Source organism: Plecotus auritus, assembly GCF_963455305.1.
Source record: "Plecotus auritus genome assembly, chromosome: 6".
Taxonomy (NCBI): Eukaryota; Metazoa; Chordata; class Mammalia; order Chiroptera; family Vespertilionidae; genus Plecotus; species Plecotus auritus.
This window is the reverse complement of record NC_137773.1, coordinates 112,283,357-112,301,457: the sequence shown is the minus strand read 5'-3', so window position 1 is coordinate 112,301,457 and position 18,101 is coordinate 112,283,357. Positions and strand designations below refer to the sequence as shown.

Genomic DNA, 18,101 nt, shown 5'->3' with positions numbered 1-18,101 from the left:
ATTCAAAGCACTAAAATATCTTGGACCACATATGAAATCAACATGTATGTTGGGCCACCCAGACTCAGAACCCGCGATGAGAGGCTGCAGACGGAGGCAAGCGTAAGTGATGTGTGTCGGGCTGGCTGGCTGTTCCCTTTCAGGTCCCAGCAGCGTCTCTCCGGCCCAGGAAGGAGGAAGAGGAAACACTTACTAAAGCTGAAACACTCCACACCCTGTGGGAGGCGTCGCTGTGAGAAGGTGGTTCAGAGGGCCCCTCCCCTCCAGCCTCTGGGGTGTATGGTGGGGAGACGATGGAGCTCAAGGGCTACTTTTCAGAAAAGATTTTAAAAACGGTTCTGCTTTGCTTTATTCCCTCTTTTTTAGGGGATTAGTTGCACAGGCTGCAGACAGGAAAGCTTAGAAAGATAATAATTAAGCCACTGGAGCTCCCTTTGTCTGTCCATCGTCAGTGTGGTGATTCTCAGACCACCTACTGGAGAATAAAACCTAAGCAGCTGAGTTCCCAGAGCTCCGACGTGAGGCGGTCCCTCCTGGCCTGCAGGCTACGACCTTCAGGCGTCCTCTGCTATTTATAGAATTATTAAACGAAAATATTGCAATCGTAGCTTTTTTTAAAGTGTTGGGCTTTCATCCTTTTGCGCTAGAGAACTTTTGTTCCCCGCCTCGTCTTGCCCCAAATGGGGATGGTCTCCGGGCGGGCCTCTCCCCTCCCCGAAGGTGGGCTGAGCGAAGGCGGGCGCGTGACGCAAGAGTGGGCCGGCGCGCGCGTCGGTGCCACCGGCCCATTAGCGCAGCGGCCGCAGCGCAGCTCCGCGTCCTGCAGTGCCCGGTCCTGCCTCCTCCGTCCGGAGCCCAGGGAGCGCATCCTGCCCGCGCGGCTTCCCTCTTCCAGCCCTGCCTGCTGCCCAGCTAAAAGGGGAAGATGGGCACGGGGGACTTCATCTGCATCTCCATGACCGGAGGGGCGCCCTGGGGGTTCCGGCTGCAGGGGGGCAAGGAGCAGCAGCAGCCCCTGCAAGTGGCCAAGGTAGGATCCCTGAAGGGTGTCGGCGCGTTGTGCGGGAGGGAGGCTTGAAAGCAACCTGTTGGTGGAGTTCTGACTCAGAAGTCTATAGGGTGCCTTGATTTTGGTGCTGTCATTGAGCTTTTAGGACATTGGGTTTGTTTGTTTCAAGGAAGCTTGGGAGAAAAACAGAGTAATTAACCAGTAATTGACGGGGGTGGGGGGATGTGTCATATTTATCAGATGGAGAAAAGCCTAGTTAAACAGCTTCTGTGACAACGGGCAGGACACCCGGGAACTGTCTTGCGGGCAATATGAGAAACTCAGTGGAGTTATTGTTTCGGATCAGTGTCCTTGGCTTCCGTGAGGAGAAGCCTTCAGCTCAGCATAGCGATTGGCCCCCCTAGTTTGTGGACTCCTAGGAACTGTTGGAGAGGACGTTCATGAAAAGGCCAGTTTTGAGTAATCATTTTTAAAGTATGGTGATGTCATAAAATCTGTTTGAAAGACTATTCCTTTAAGGATTTGACAAATAAATCCAAAAACCCAAGGACTCTGTCCCATTTGTGTGTATTCATCTGCTTAAGTGCCCAGAACGAATTCAACGACACTCAATGTGCTGTATGTAGCTTAATGTAACTTTGAAACACATCTGATAATGGTCTGAAACAGTTTAGATGTTTTGTTGCCATGAGATTGCTTGTTTCTCAGCTAATACCCTACGGGTTTGCTTGAAGTATCCTGCTTCGTATGCAGTTGGGATGCAGCTGAAATGAATTTTAAAATGCATGAAAAGAAGCAGACTTTTATCTGAGCTCAGTACTAAACTGTGGTATTGTGTGAAAGAACATGTGTGACTTGTTTCCTGTTTTATATCTGTATTAAAATGGATCTAGGTCGTTATGAAATACATGGACCACTGGCCTTTGTAGCTATTCTTCCTCTTTGACTTGTACATTTTAAAAAGATTCACTGAGGAGGGGTGGGGGGGGGGGGTGTTCTTTGAAATGTTCTGCTCCCTGGCTCAGAAAATCCTTTCACAGTGCGGCGGGGGAACCCTGCCCCCTAGCGACACTTAACAGATGAAGAGCAGGTTTTAGAATTGGATTGTTTCTGGCAATCCTGGTTCAGCCCTCAACTCCAGCTGGGCGGGCTGGGAGAGTCTGGGCGCAGAGGTGGTTTCCTTGTGTTTCTCTGGGAGGCAGTGGCCAGTGGCATCGGACAGAACAATGCCCACTCAGCGACTGTGGCACTCAGGAGCCTGGGTTTGTTCTGGGTCTAGAATAGCAGTCGGCTGGCTCCCAGGACTGAGATTTGAGGTCTAATTCCAGCTCTGAGCTAATGTGCAGCCGGGTCTGAGACAAACCTCTCGCCCTTCCTGACTCATGTGTGTGTGCGTGTGTGTATGTATGTGTGCATGCATAGGTGTATGCGTGTGTGCATGTGTGTGCACACGTGTGTGTGCACGGGTGTGTGTGGGGGGGGAGAGCAGGCGTTTTCAGTGTGTGGGAAAGGAGAGAGAAGGAGGCCATTGGGCACCATGGTGAAGGTCTGTGGGGCCCGAGTGTTCTAGTCTGCCTGCCAGTTCAAATGTGGGGACTGAGGTGGCTTGAGGCTGTCATCCCTGAAGGAGAGTGGGTTTCTCTTGAATTCTCGGTGTGCTTGCTTCAAAGTGGAACCTCTGTGTGTGGTTTTTGAAGAACTGAAGCAAATGGTGAATGAAGGGTGCTCTGTGGGCCTCTCTCTACTGTGGGCAGGATCCAGAGAGGCTATTACGCTGCGTGAGCATCCAACAGTGCAGTCCTACCTGCCCCAAGTTGTCTTTCTAATACTCAGACGGTGTATCTGTGGTTTTAAAAAGATCATTATTAAAGCGCCTGGATGTTTGACTTAATTCTTGTGTGTGTGTGTGTGTGTGTGTGTGTGTGTGTGTCAGAGAGAGAGAGAGAGAGAGAGAGAGAGAGAGAGAGAGAGACTGCAGCCTAGTTTTTAGCATATGTAAAAAGTGACCGGAGAGCCTTCTAAAGAAGATATAACCTCTAAATCACTATAGCAGTGCCCACTTCATAAAAATCTATACTGTCTATTTTTTCCTTAATTCAAACTTACTGTATTTGTGTGGTTTTTTTTTTAGTTAATCCTCACTGAAGGAGATTTTTTCCATTGAATTTTAGAAAGAATGGAAGTGGGGGAGGGAGAGAGAGAGAGAAACATCAATGTGAGAGAGAGACATTGATTGTTGCCTTCCACATGCAACTCAGGCATGTGCCCTTGGTGAGGGAATCGAACTGGAGACCCTTAGGTCCTCAGGCAATGCTCTCACCACTGAGCAACATTGGCCAGGGCCTGTATTTGATTTCTTATACTAGCACTAGAGGCCCAGTGCACGAATTCATGCATGGGTGGGGTCCCTCGGGGTGGCCTGTGGAGATCGGGCCCCCTCTTGCACCCCCCTTGGCCTGGCACCGCCCGCTCACCTGCTCCACCAACCTGCCGTGGTCTCGCTCTCATTGGAGCCCATCGGGGCCAGCAGCACCTCCACTGCCGCCCGCTGCCAGCGCCGTGTCGCGGACACCTGCCATGTTCCGCGCCACGCCCTGGTGGTCAGCGCACGTCATAGTGAGCAGTCGAACTCCCAGTTGAACACCACCCGAGGGGACAGTCTGCAGAGTAGGCTTTTATTATATAGGGTTACTTGTTGCAGAAAACCCCCGGAGCAAAGTGCCGTGACTTTCTTTGTGAGCAGGCCGCGGCCTCACTGGGATCACTGTTTTTCTTAACACATTGAACTTGCTGGATTCCATTAATGGTTTCTCAAGGAGTTCAAGGTGAAATGAAGGTTGTTTGGTTATAGACTTCCTCTTCTTACTAGGACTGGCGATGACTTATTGGGGCCTACTTACCTCCCCGCAGAGGAAAGAGACAAGAATGCTGCGTAGGGGATGGCTGCTGGCAAACAAAGCACTCATCGTTTTGAAGAACATGCAAATGATTAATTGGGGAATTGAAGAAAATACTTATTTCCAAAGAAAAGAAAATGTCAGGCAGTGCTTGAGTCATGCCCCTTAAAGTGGGAATGCTACCAAGCAGTTCTATAGACAACAGCCCAGTTTTGGCTTGTAACATGGCCAGTGTTTAGATTCCCGTAGTTCTGTGTGGAAGGAAAGCCTAACAGCTTTGTCAGGCCTGACAACTATCTCCCTGCGACGTGCCTGGTTACTGCTGAGCGAGGTTCAAGCGTATTCAGTATTGGGCTGGCTGGCTGACCTGCAGCAGACCCCAGCTTCCGGAGAGCACGAACGAAACCTTAGTCATCATACTTTTCACTGACGTGGACGCTCAAGGCCACACATTTCTGCTTTGTTTTCAAGAATAAATTGAATTTTAAAAAGGCCCAACTAATCAGTAATATCACCCTATTTTTTTAAATGTTCGTATATCTCTTCATTTGTGTTCTGAATACATGGGATGGGAAGCAGGTATTTCCAATGCAGAGTCCTAAGACCACACTCTGCAAAGTGGATCTGCAGGAGGGCAGCTCAGAAACAGACGCGCACAGACGTAATTACTACAGGCAGCCCCTGGTGAGGGGGATGTCCTCTGGGAAAGCATGCCAGCATTTACTTTACAAACTCTCTTTCAGAAACATGTACTTACGTGGCTATGTTCCTGGACACACTCTTGGCAAATCCATTTGAACAAATCTTTACATAAAGAAGTGGGGAGAAATTTCTGTTTTACAAACAAATCTTCTGGACAACTCAGAAATAACTTGTGTTTTGGAAATAATGACTCAAGAGATGTTTGGACGGTTTATCCTTTACATGTTGTAACACTTAGAAATGGAAGCTTTAAGCCACAGGTGTAGACCACGGTGGTGCTTATTCTTCTATTACTTTTTAATTCAAAGTTTCAAATAACTGTTTCTTAAAATTGAAATGACAAATTGCAGTCCCCCATATATGAGGCAGAAGTGAATTTAATGCTGCTTATCTATTGCTGCGTCATCTCCGTTTAAAGCTTTGAGTGAAATTGTGCTATTTAATAGGCAAAGCACTTTAAAATAACATAATTCCCATCCCTTAGTGCAGTGGTTCTCAACCTTCTAATGCCGCGACCCTTTAATACAGTTCCTCATGTTGTGGTGACCCCCAACCATAAAATTATTTTTGTTGCTACTTCATAACTGTAATTTTGCTACTGTTATGAATCGTAATGTAAATATCTGCCTGATCGTAATGTAAATATATGCCTGTCGCGACCCACAGGTTGAGAACCGCTAGTAGGGTTGCCTAAGACCATCGGAAAACACAGATATTTACATTACGATTCATAACAGTAGCAAAATTACAGTTATGAAGTAGCAATGAAAATAATTTTATGGTTGGGGTTCACCACAACATGAGGAACTGTATTAAAGGGTCGCGGCATTAGAAAGGTTGAGAGCCACTGCCTTAGTGCCATCAGCGAGGTTTCGAAAATGTCTCAAATGAAATAATTCCAGAAACATTTTCTAAAGGGGAAAGAAAGTTGTTTTTGTTTTTTAAGACCTGAGTCAGGTTCATGGCTGGCAAGCGCCTCTCCCGCCTCCATGGCAGTCAGACATCCCCCGAGGGCTCCTGGACTGCGAGAAGGTGCGGGCTGGGCTGAGGGACCCCCCGCCCCCTGCCCCCGCCAAGTGCACAAGTTTCGTGCACCGGGCCTCTAGTTTTACATAATTTATGGTATGTTGGCTGCTTTCTTCAGAGATTCATCCAAAATCCCTGAGGAAATACTCGATGATGAAAGAAATGTATTCAGAGCTTGCTAATACTTGCTATTCTGTACAAGTTATGTTTTATTCATTTATTTTTTAAAATTTCTTTATTGATTAAGGTGTTACATATTGTGTCCTTATCCCCCATTACCCCCTTATCCCCCCCACTCATGCCCTCACCCCCTTGTTGTCTGTGTCCATTGGTTAGGCCCATATGCATGCATACAAGTCCTTTGGTTGATCTCTCCCCCTTACCCCCACCCTCCCCTACCTTCCCTTAGGTTTGACTTTCTGATCGATGTTTCTCTGTCTCTGGATCTATTTTTGTTCATCAGTTTATGTTGTTCATTATATTCCACAAATGAGTGAGATCATGTGATACTTAGGTTTCTCTGACTGGCTTATTTCACTTAGCATAATGCTCTCCAGTTCCATCCATGTTGTTGCAAATGGTAGGAATTCCTTCTTTTTTAGCACAGTGTAGTATTCCATTGTGTAGATGTACCACAGTTTTTTAATCCACTCATCTGCTAATGGGCATTTAGGCTGTTTCCAAATCTTAGCTATGGTGAATTGTGCTGCTATGAACATAGGGGTGCATATATCCTTTCTGATTGATGTTTCTAGCTTCTTGGGATATATTCCTAGAAGTGGAATTACTGGGTCAAATGGGAGTTCCATTTTTAGTTTTTTGAGGAAACTCCATACTGTTCTCCACAGTGGCTGCACCAGTCTGCATTCCCACCAGCAGTGCACCAGGGTTCCTTTTTCTCCGCATCCTCACCATTTGTCATTTATTGATTTGTTGATGATAGCCATTCTGACAGGTGTGAGATGGTACCGTGTTGTTTTTTTGATTTGCATCTCTCAGATAATTAGTGACTTTGAGCATGTTTTCATATGTCTCTTGGCCTTCTGTCTTCTTTCAAAAAGATTCTATTTAGGTCCGTTGCCCATTTCTTGATTGGATTGTTTATCTTCCTTTTATTAAGTTGTATGAGTTCCCTGTAAATGTTGGAGATTAAACCCTTATCAGTGATAACATTTGCAAATATGTTCTCCCATACAGTGGGGTTTCTTGTTGTTTTGTTGATGGTTTCTTTTGCTGTGCAAAAGCTTTTTATTTTGATGTCGTCCCATTTCTTTATTTTCTCTTTATTTTCCATTGCCCTCGGAGCAGTATCAGCAAAGAAGTTCCTTCGGCATATGTCTGAGATTTTGCTGCCTGTGGATTCCTCTAGTATTTTTATGGTTTCCCGTCTTATGTTTAAGTCCTTTATCCATTTTGAGTTTATTTTTGTGTATGGTGTAAGTTGGTGATCTAGTTTCATTTTTTTGCATGTATCTGTCCAATTTTCCCAACACCATTTATTGAAGAGACTGTCTTGACTCCATTGTATGCTCATGCCTCCTTTGTCGAATATTAATTGGGCATAGTGGTTTGGGTCGATTTCTGGGTTCTCTATTCTATTCCATTGATCTATATGTCTGTTCTTGTGCCAGTACCAGGCAGTTTTGAGAACAGTGGCTTTGTAATACAGCTTGAAATCTGGTATTGAGATCCCACCTACTTTGTTCTTCTTTCTCAGGATTGCTGAGGCTATTTGGGGTCTTTTTTTAATTCCAGATGGATTTTTGGAGAGTTCGTTCTAGGTCTGTGAAATATGCCATTGGTATTTTAATGGGGATTGCATTGAATCTATAGATTGCTTTGGGTAGTATGGACATTTTGATGATGTTGATTCTACCAATCCATGAACACAGTATGTTCTTCCATTTGTTTATATCTTCCTCTATCTCTTTTTTCAGTGTCCTGTAGTTTTTTGCATATAGGTCTTTTACCTCTTTAGTTAAGTTTATTCATAGGAATCTTAATTTTTTTGGTACGGTGGTAAATGGGATTGCTTTCTTAGTCTCTCTTTCTGTAAGTTCACTATTGGTGTATAGGACTGCCATAGATTTCTTGGCGTTAATTTTGTATCCTGCTACCTTGCCGAATTCATTTATTAAGTCTAATAATTTTTTAATGGAGTTTTTAGGGTTTTCTATGTACATATCATGTTGTCTGCGAATAAGGACAGTTTTACTTCTTCTTTTCCATTTGGGATGCCTTTTATTTCTTCTTCTTGTCTAATTGCAATGGCTAATATTTCCAGTACTATGTCGAACAGGAGTGGTGAGAGAGGGCATCCCTGTCTTGTTCCTGTTCTTAGGGGAAATGGTTTTAGTTTTTGTCCATTGAGTGTGATGCTGGCTGTGGGTTTATCATATATGGCTTTTATGATGTTGAGGTATGATCCTTCTATTCCCACCTTGTTGAGAGTTTTTATCAAGAAAGGGTGTTGGATTTTGTCAAATGCTTTTTTTGCGTCAATTGATATGATTATGTGATTTTTATCTCTCAATTTGTTTATGTGATGTATCATGTTTATTGACTTGTGGATATTGTACCATCCTTGCATTCCTGGGATAAATCCTGCTTGGTCATGGTGTATGATCTTTCTGATGTAGTGCTGGATCCGATTTGCTAGAATTTTGTTGAGGATTTTGGCATCTATGTTCATGAGGGATATTGGCCTGTAATTCTCTTTCATTGTGTTGTCTTTATCTGGTTTTGGTATTAGGGTGATGCTGGCTTCATAGAATGAGCTTAGAAGTGTTCCTTCCTCTTGAATTTTTTGGAATAGTCTGAGGAGGATAGGTTTTAGTTCTTCCTTGAATGTTTGGTATAACTCTCCTGTGAAGCCATCTGGGCCCGGGCTTTTGTTTGCTGGAAGCTTTTTGATGACTGCTTCAATTTCTTCCATAGTTATTGGCCTATTGAGATTTTTAGAATCTTCCTGATTGAGTTTTGGAAGGTTGTATTTTTCTAGGAATATGTCCATTTCCTCCAGGTTTTCTAATTTGTTGGAATAGAGTTGTTCATAATATTTTTTAACAATCCTTTGTTTTTCTGTGGGGTCTGTTGTTATTTCGCCTCTATCATTTCTGATTTTGTTTATTTGAGTCCTCTCTCTTTGCTTCTTGGTAAGCCTGGTTAGAGGTTCATCAATCTTGTTTATCCTTTCAAAGAACCAGCTCTTGGTTTCATTGATCTTTTGCATTGTTGTTTTTTTTGGTCTCTATGTCATTTATTTCTGCTCTAATCTTTATTATCTCCTTCCTTCTGCTCACTCTGGACTTTTCTTGTTGCTCTCTTTCTAATTCTTTCAGGTAGGCCTGTAGAGCTATAAACTTCCCTCTCAGGACTGCTTTCATTGTGTCCCATAGGTTTTGGATTGTTGTGTTTTTATTGTCATTAGTTTCCAGAATGTTTTTAATTTCTTCTTTGATCTCATTGGTAACCCAATCAATATTTAATAACATGCTGTTCAGCTTCCAAGTGTTTGAGTGTTTTGGATTGTTTTTATTGTAGTTTATTTCTAATATTATGCCATTGTGGTCTGAAAAGATGCTTGGTATGATTTCAATCTTCTTGAATTTGGGGAGACTTTGCTTGTGACCCAGTATGTGGTCTATTTTTGAAAATGTCCCATGTGCACTTGAGACAGCTTTGGGGTGAAATGTTCTGAAGATGTCAATTAAGTCCATCTGATCTAGTGAGTCATTTAGGATTGTTGTTTCTTTGCTGATTTTTTGTCTAGAGGATTTATCCAGTGATGTCAGTGGTGTATTAAAGTCCCCTACTATGATTGTATTGTTGTCTATCTCTCTCTTGATATCTTCCAGGAGATTTTTTATGTATTTGGGTGCTCCTGCATTGGGTGCATATACGTTTACCAGGGTTATATCCTCTTGTTGTATCGATCCCTTTAGTATTATGAAGTGGCCTTCCTTATCTCTTGTTATGGCCTTCACTTTGAGGTCTATTTTATCAGATATAATTATTGCTACCCCAGCTTTTTTTTTTCATTTCCATTTGCCTGAAAGATATTTTTCCATCCCTTCACTTTCAGTCTGTGTGAGTCCCTTGTTCTGAGGTGGGTCTCTTGTAGACAGCATATATATGGGTCATGTTTTTTTATCCATTCAGCCACTCGATGTCTTTTGATTGGAGCATTTGGTCCATTTACATTTAAAGTTATTATTGAAAGGTACTTGTTTGTAGCCATTTTTATTTTTTGAGGCTGTGTTCCTTCTTACCTTTTTTGTTTCTTCTTTTTACAGCATTCCCTTTAGCATTTCTTGCATTGCTGGTTTGGTAGTGATAAACTCCCTTAGCCTTTTTTTTGTCTGTGAAGCTCCTGATTTCCCCTTCAATTTCGATTGATAGTCTTGCTGGATAGAGTATTCTTGGATTGAGTCCCTTGCTTTGCATCACTTTGTATATCTCCTTCCATTCCCTTCTAGCTTGATGTGTTTCTGTTGAGAAATCATTTGATAATCTGATGGGGGATCCTTTATTGGTAACTCTCTGTTTCTCTCTTGCAGCCTTTAAGATTCCCTTTTTATCGATAACATTTGCCATTGTAATTATGGCATGTCTTGGTGTGGGTCTTTTGGGACTCATCTTGCTTGGGACTCTGTACTTGAGTAACTTTTTTTCTTCCCCATATCAGGGAAGTTTTCTGTCATTATTTCTTCAAATAAATTTTCTAATCTTTGCTGCTCTTCTTGTCCTTCTGGCAGCCCTATTATACGTATGTTATTTAGTTTTGCATTGTCCCAAAGCTCCTTTAGGCTCTCCTCCTGCTTTTTAATTTTTTTCTCTAGTTGCTGTTCAGATTGGACTTGTTTCTGTACCTGATCTTCTAACTTGTTGATTCGGTTCTCTGCTTCTTCTAGTCTACTGTTGAAGCCTTCCATGGTGTTTTTATTGTAGCTATATCATTTTTCATTTCTTCCTGATTTTTGCATAGGTTGTTGATTTTCTCGTCCATCCAGTGTATGAACTTTATGACCATTACTCTGAATTCTTTTTCTGTCATGTTGCATGCTTCCGTTCAACTTATTTCCTTTCTTGGCGATTCCTCCTTTTCTTTCCTCCAGGGATTGCTTCATTGTCTCCCCATTCTGACTATCACCAGAAGGTTCAGATGTCGAGTTGCAGGAGCCTGGACCATGTGCAGTGGGAGTTTTGCACCCCCCCCCCAAGTGTCACTGAAGAGCTCTGATACCAAGATGTGCGGTTGCTGTGGGTTGGTGGGAGCCACACTCGCCCTGGGTCAGAGTCACAGGCACTTAGTGTGGCCTCGTGTGTGCACCTAGAATCAGGGACCCTGTCTGCACCACATTGAAACAGAGAACCCACTGGCGTGTGCCAAAAATCAAAGTCCCCTATTGCGTGTCAGGAGTCAGAGGCTCCCTGTGTCCATGCCGAGAATCGAGTATCAGAGTCTCTGTTTCTTGGTGCTACCTCGCACTGAGAATCAGGTCCCTGTGTGAACATGCGCCAAGAATTGGAGTCACTGGCTCTTAGTGTGAATGTACTGGGAATCAGGGACCTCAGGCGCACGTAATGAGGAACAGAGTCTAGTCACTGGTGGTCAATGCTGCCTTGTGTGGAGATTCAGGGTCCCCGATCTGCCCGGGAGACCAGGTTGCTCAGTCACACTGTGTTGGCAGGAGGTCCACTTCTGCCCTGTGGTAAACAGCCTTCTGTGTGCGCTTGCCCTGAATCAAAGTCAGGTGGCACTGCCCCTTAGTGTGGGTGTGGGGTCTGGTCACGCGGGTGTGCACTGTGGAAAACAAACTCCCTGTGTCCACGTACCCAGGCTCAAATTCAGTGCTGCCTTCCTGTGTGGGCACAGAGTCTGGTCGTGGGGAACAAACTCCCTGAGACCGCACATCCAGGTTCAAATTCACCGCAGCCTCTCTGCTAAGGTGCAGGGTCTGGTCATGGGAAACAAACTCCCTGTATTTGCACCCCCAGGCTCAAATTCAGCACGGTCTCCCTGCATGGGCGTAGGATCTGGTTGCAGAAAACTATCTCCCCAAGGTCGTGCGCCTATGCTCAAATTCAGGACTGCCTCCCTGCCTGGGCGTGGAGATGAGTCGCGGGAAACAAATTCCCCGAGTTTGTAAGTCCGGGCTCAAGTTCAGCGCTGTCTCCCTGCCCTGTGTGGGCACGGGATCTGGTCGCAGAAACTACCTTCCTAGGGATGAGCAGCTAGGCTCGAATTCCGCTCAGTCTCCCTGCCAGGGCGCGGAGACTAGTCGCAGGAAACAAACTTCCCGTGTCTGACACCAAGGCTCAAAGTCAGGCAGAGTCACCACTGCTTTGTGTGGGCAGAAAGCCTTATTGTGTGGCTGGGGTCTGGTAGTTTCTATGTCGCTGCTGCGGGGGCGGCGAGGGAGGGGGATTGGTTTTGTGACTCACAGAAATCTGCGGCCGGGTGCCTGGAGTCTTGGTGTCCTTGGGTCTGTGGTTGTGATGGCAGGTCTTCTACCAGAGTGGCTGTAGGGTCCTGGTTTGCTTCCGAGACCAGACTGGGTGGTGGCGAGGCTAGGATCCTAGTCTCAAGCAGTTCCATACTTCAAGATGGCGTGGTCTCTGTGCCGCCGGTGTCCTCCCCGGAGTGTTTGCGGCAGCCGCGGGGTTTTGCAGTCTCAGACTGCCTGGATTGGCAACCCCCTGGAAGAACTGCAGGGTCTAACTATCCTATTTCACTCACACACACACCCACACACGTCCACACACACCTCTATCACTCCCTCACTCTCTCACACACTCTCCCTCCCTACCTTCCCGCTGGTTGCCATCTTGCCTCTTCGAAAGAAAGGTTTTAATGTGTTTGAATGTGTATATTTGAGGGTAGATGCTTCTTACCACATATAGAAAGCAGTGACATCTTTATTGGAAAATATGACAGATCACCTAATTTTTTATTGATTTTTGAGCACTAACCTTCTAAAAAGCCTAAAATCAGGTATGCCTCCAGGAGTCAGCGCACACGAGCTAACTCTATTAAGCAGATGTTATGTAAAAGCTTTATTTTGGAATGGCATGCCTTAAGACAGTCACTGCAGAGAGACAATGGGGTGCAGCAATGACGGCCTGAATTTGGCCATCACCTGGACACAGCACACGGGTCACTTCCTTGATCAGGCCCTTGTCCTGTGCCAGGGCCTGTTCCAAGTTCTCTGCAGGTATTGTCTCTTCAAATGATCCCTCAAACTTAAGAAGTCTTACAAAAAACACCCTCACTTTGGAGATGAGGGAATTGAGCCACGGAAATGCTGTCACCGGCCACAGGTGATCAAAGTGGCAATTTCATCCGAAGGTCACTGATATGTGGCCAAGGTCAGAACCTCTGCTGTAGAGAGTGTGGGCCAGGGCTTACTGACGGTGGCACTTCCCCACTGCTCCTTCCCCAGGGCAGTAAGGAGAGGGAGGGGAGGACCGTCCAGTCCTTGGCATGGGAGCGGGTCATAATGATGGTGGGAGGGCTTCCCTTTCTGCAGCCAAGATGGGGGCGTCCGTGGGGGTGGGGGTAAAAACGGGGTGCTGGGAAGCTGAGAAATAATGACTGTAGAGCCTGGGGTGCTGCAGGAGAGGGGCTTGGCAGTTCATGCCCTGGGGGATGCCCTCTTGGTCAGGGCAGTTGCTGGCCTGCCTGGTGTCCATGTGAACAGGGGGATGGGGAGGGGACAGAATAAAACCAGAGAAAGACACAGGGGAGGCAGAGAAAGAGAGACAGAGATGGAGAATGAATAGCACCTGGGCCATTGGGTAAAGCAGGGATCCTTGAGTTTTCCTTGGATGAAGGAGAGTTCCAGAAGTGGCGGGACTTGAGCCTTCATGCCAGTGCCCTGTACCCACAGTCCAAGCTCTTAGCCAGCTACCAGCAGGAGATCCCAGGGGCTTGGAGAGGGTGTAGAGGAGTTGGGAGGAGCCCTGTTTCCCGGGGTAGCATGCCCTCCAGGGCTCCAAGGAGGAACCCCATGAGTGCCCCAGCATTTGGACACCGAGCACAGAGAGGACAGTGAAGGCCACCAGTGTTAACCAGAGAGAAATGCCAGCTCATTGGTTTATGAGTAAGTATATCTGCCTCCCCCTCTCCCTCCAGTCTTCCTTCCTGCCTTCAACCTGGGGGCTGGGAGCTAGAGGTGGTTAGAAACAGACCACAACCCCTCCCCGTGCCAAGCCAGGAGCCAGGAGCCTGGCCAGGAGCTTAGGGATAGAGCTTAGAATCAGACAGAAGATTGAAGCCTGGATTGGACTCCACTGTTTTAATAACCAAAAGCCACCAGAAATGCATGGGATCCAACCAACGTATGATTAAAGGAGAGAAATGGCTTTATCATGAAAGCAGTTACTGGAAGAAATAAAACTTCATGTTTATAACTGAATGGGTTTGACACTTCTCAGAAAAATCAATTACGTCACACATGTTCCTATGATCAGTCAGATGTTGGTTAGCTGTGAAAATTTACGCCTGGCCAGCATGCTTCAGCGGTTGAGTGTCGACCTATGAACCAGGTGGTCACGATTCACGATCATGGCACATGCCCGGGTTGCGGGCTCGATCCCCAGTAGGGGGCGTGCAGGAGGCAGCCGATCAATGATTCTCTCTCATCCTTGATGTTTCTATCTCTCTCTCCCTCTCCCTTCCTCTCTGAAATGAATAAAAATATATTTTAAAAAATTTGTCACCAACCCATGTGACTTCTGCTAATGATCATGTCAAAGCTATGTTTCTAGGTAGAATGAAAAAGCACTTAGAATTACGATCTGGCTTTGGGCTCCATAAGAATGTGAACTACTCTTTCTTTTCTTCTTTCTCCTTTGGCTGCATGTGCGTCAGCACTTTCATAACCGGGGGCACTCTTTGCTCCGGGGTATGATTGCTTTCAGCCGTCTAGAGTCCTTTTTGAACGTTACTGTCAGAGTCCAGAGCTCTCAAGTTAGAAGTAAGCACTCCGAACTTTTATTGGGCGTTAAACTAAAGTGATCATTGTTTATAAAGATATTCCAATATTGCAAATTCTGAAAGTCAGTATGTAATATCATTGTGATGTACACATTATACCCAATGATAACATTTGCATATTTTTTCATGGTAATAGTTTAAAAATAGGTAGATTGGCTTCCAGAATAATCTAACCTCCCTCTGTCAGTGAATCCATGTTCAAGAATATCAGCTAATTTATATATTTAACTAAAAATACTTTACCTGTATGTATCCCATTTGATGCCAGTTGGGTAGATAAAGTTTTATTACTCTCAATTTATAGATAAGAAAACTGATCCTGAAAAAATAATATGCAAGATAATTGTCCAAAGTCCATGTGATCCTTTCCCTCTGGCAGGCCTGAAAGGGGACAGGCCGTTACTCGGTAATGCTGGAAAGTTTGTATGAACTAGAACCTCACCAAATCTAAGCTTTGAAAACATTTATTTTATTTTTTAAAAATCTTTATTGTTGAGGGTAATACAAATGTCCCCCTTTTGCCCCCCATTGTCCTTCTCCACCTGATTCCCACCCTTCCCTAGGCCTTCGCCAACCCTATTTTCTGTGTCCATAAGTAATGCATATATGCATGTAAGATCTTTGGTTAATCTCTTCCCGTCCCCTTCCCCACTTCCCTCTGAGATTCGTCAGTCTGTTTCATGTCTCCATGTCTCTGATTCTATTTTATTCACCAGTTTATTTTGTTCATTAGATTTCTTGTTCGTTTATTTTGATTTATAGATTCAGTTGTTAATAGATATGTATTTATTGCCATTTTAAAGTTCATATTTCTCCTCCTTCTCCTTCTCCTTCTCCTTCTTTTTCCTCTTCTTAAAGAATATCTTTCAACAGTTCATGTAATATTGGTTTGGTAGCGATGAAATCCTTTAGCTTTCTCTTGTCTGTGAAGCTCTTTATCTGACCTTCAATTCTAAATGAGAGCTTTGCTGGGTAGAGTAATCTTGGTTGTAGGTCCTTGCTATTCATCACTTTGAATATTTCTTGCCACTCCCTTCTGGCCTGCAAAGTTTCTGTTGAGAAATCAACTGACAATCATGTGGTTGCTCCCTTGTAGGCAACTAACTGCTTTCCTCTTGCTGCTTTTAATATTCTCTCTTTGTCTTTTGCCCTTGGCATTTTAATTATGATGTGTCTTGGTGTGGGCCTCTTTGGGTTCCTCTTGTTTGAGATTCTCTGTGCTTCCTTGACATGTATGTCTATTTCTTTCACCAGGTAGGGGAAGTTTTCTGTCATTATTTCTTCACATAGGTTTTCAGTATCTTGCTCTCTTTCTTCTTCTTCTGGAACCCCCATAATTCAAATGTTGGTGTACTTAATGTTGTTCCAGAGGCTCCTTTTTCTATCTTCACAATTTTGGATTCTTTTTTCTTTTTGTTATTCTAATTGGGTGTTTTTTGCTTCCTCATATTCCAAATTGCTGATTTGATTCTCAGACTCCTCTACTATACTGTTGAATTCCTGTAAATTATTCTTTATTTCAGTTAGTGCATGCTTAATTTCTGACTGGTCTTTTTTCATGTCTTTGATATTCTCACTGAGATCTTTGAAAGTCTCACTAAGTCCCTTGAAGCTCTCATTAAGATCTGTGAGTAACCTGTTAACCATTGTTTTGAACTCTGTATCCAGTAGTTTGCTTGCTTCCATTTCTTTCATTTGTAACATGTTTCTTTGTCTCCGCATTTTAGCTGCTTACCCATGTTTGTTTCTGTGAATTAGGTAGAGCTGTTATGTGTCCTGGAAATGGTAGAGTGGCCTTGTGTAGTAGATGTCCTGTAGGGTCCAGTGGATCAGTTTCCCCAATCACCTGAGCTGGACACTCTAGGTGCGCCCCTGGGTGGGCTGTGTGCACAGTTTTGTTGTAGTTGAGCCTTGATTGGTGTTGTTGGGAGGAATAGACATCACTGGGTGGAATTGGCATCACTGGGAGGAATTGGCTTTCAGGCCAATTGGCTGTAAGGACCAGCTGTGACTACAATGGGAGAGCTGCTGTGCAAGAGACACCCCTATGGAGCAGGACTTGCTTCAGTGGGGCTTTGGTGCTTCCTGAGCCTGCCCCTTGAGTGTGTTGCTTGTGGATGTGTAGAATTGTAATCTGGTGTGGTCTGAAGCTGTCCACTGTGTACACTGGCTCTGGGGCCATCCATCAGGAGCTACAGAGAGGTCTGCAAATGGCTGCTACTTATATTGGGCTTGAAGTGACCAGGCAAGGCCCAGCTGTGAAGCAAGGTAGGCTGGTGCTAGTGCTGAGTCTTGGGCTTTTTATTGATAGGTTTGGGGCATGCTGATGCCAGCTGCTGCTTGCTTGAGAGATTTTAGCAAAGTCTGAAGCCAGAGGGATCGAGTCTGAGTACGTTCGTGCAAGAGGAACACTTCAGTCTCCAGCAGCTTCCATGTCACTCAGCTACAATCCCCTTTGGCTTTTACAGCATTACGTTATGGGGACTTCTCTTCCCAGCTCTGGAACTCTGGTCTGGGGGTCTTGTGTGGGGCTGGGACCCCTTGCTCCTCATGAGCAGCCTCCACAGAGATGTTCTCCCTCCCAATTAAAAAATCAGCACACCTGGGTGTCAGACCATCCTGTTCTAGTCTCAGTGTTCTTTCTCCTTTACTTATGTAGTTGTAGGACTTCCATTCAGCCAGCTTTCAGATGGTTCTGAATGATGGTTGTTTTGTATTTCAGTTGTAATTTTGATGTAGTTGTGGGAGGCAGCACATGCCTGCGGTCACCTAGGCCACCATCTTGGTTCTCCTGAAAACATTTATAACCACGTCTTCTTTGAATGGCCTGAGGAAATGCCTCTCTAAGTTCATGAGCAATGGGAGGCCTGACTGGATAGGGAACCGGTTTACTTATAAATGAACCTGAAGCATACATGAACTCTAAGATGTTTGCTGTGTCTATTCTCACAGATTCAAATGAAACCTAGTGCCAGAAGGTTTTGTAAAAGGAAGTGTAAAAGCTCTGGCTGGTGAGGCTCAATTGATTGGAGCATTGCCCAGTATACCAAAAGGTGGCGGGTTCTATTCCCAGTCAGGGCACATGCCCAGGTTGTGGGTTTGATCCCTAGTTGGCATGTGTATAGGAGGCAACCAATATGTTTCTTTCTCACATCTATGTTTTTCTCTTTTTCCCTCTTCCTTACTCTCTTTCTAAAATCAATAAGAACATATCCTCGGGGGAGGATTGAAAAAAAGGAAGTGGAGAATTCCCGAATGAGCTTCATTAAACAACCCTAATGAGTAAATAATGGTCATAGAGTTCATGTGAGAGATAAGATGATACTTACTCTTTGGTGTGGGGGTGGGGGAGTGGGCGGATTCTGTTGTTTGACCGCCTCAGTGAGAACATATTTACAGCATTGAATTACCTCAGGTGCTTTATTTTTATGATTTATCTACCATTCTTCTCTTATTAAACAGCAGA

General features: G+C 44.7%; 1 protein-coding gene across 1 annotated transcript in view; it reads left to right on the top strand.

The window, feature by feature from the left end:
* Positions 1-787: 787 nt before the first annotated feature.
* SYNPO2 (synaptopodin 2) overlaps positions 788-18,101 on the top strand; it is a 169,897-nt gene continuing 152,583 nt past the window's right edge. The window contains exon 1 of the mRNA XM_080671922.1: positions 788-1,030. Coding sequence (XP_080528048.1) covers positions 926-1,030 — 105 coding nt within the window. The 5' untranslated portion in view covers positions 788-925. The remainder of the gene's footprint in view (positions 1,031-18,101) is intronic.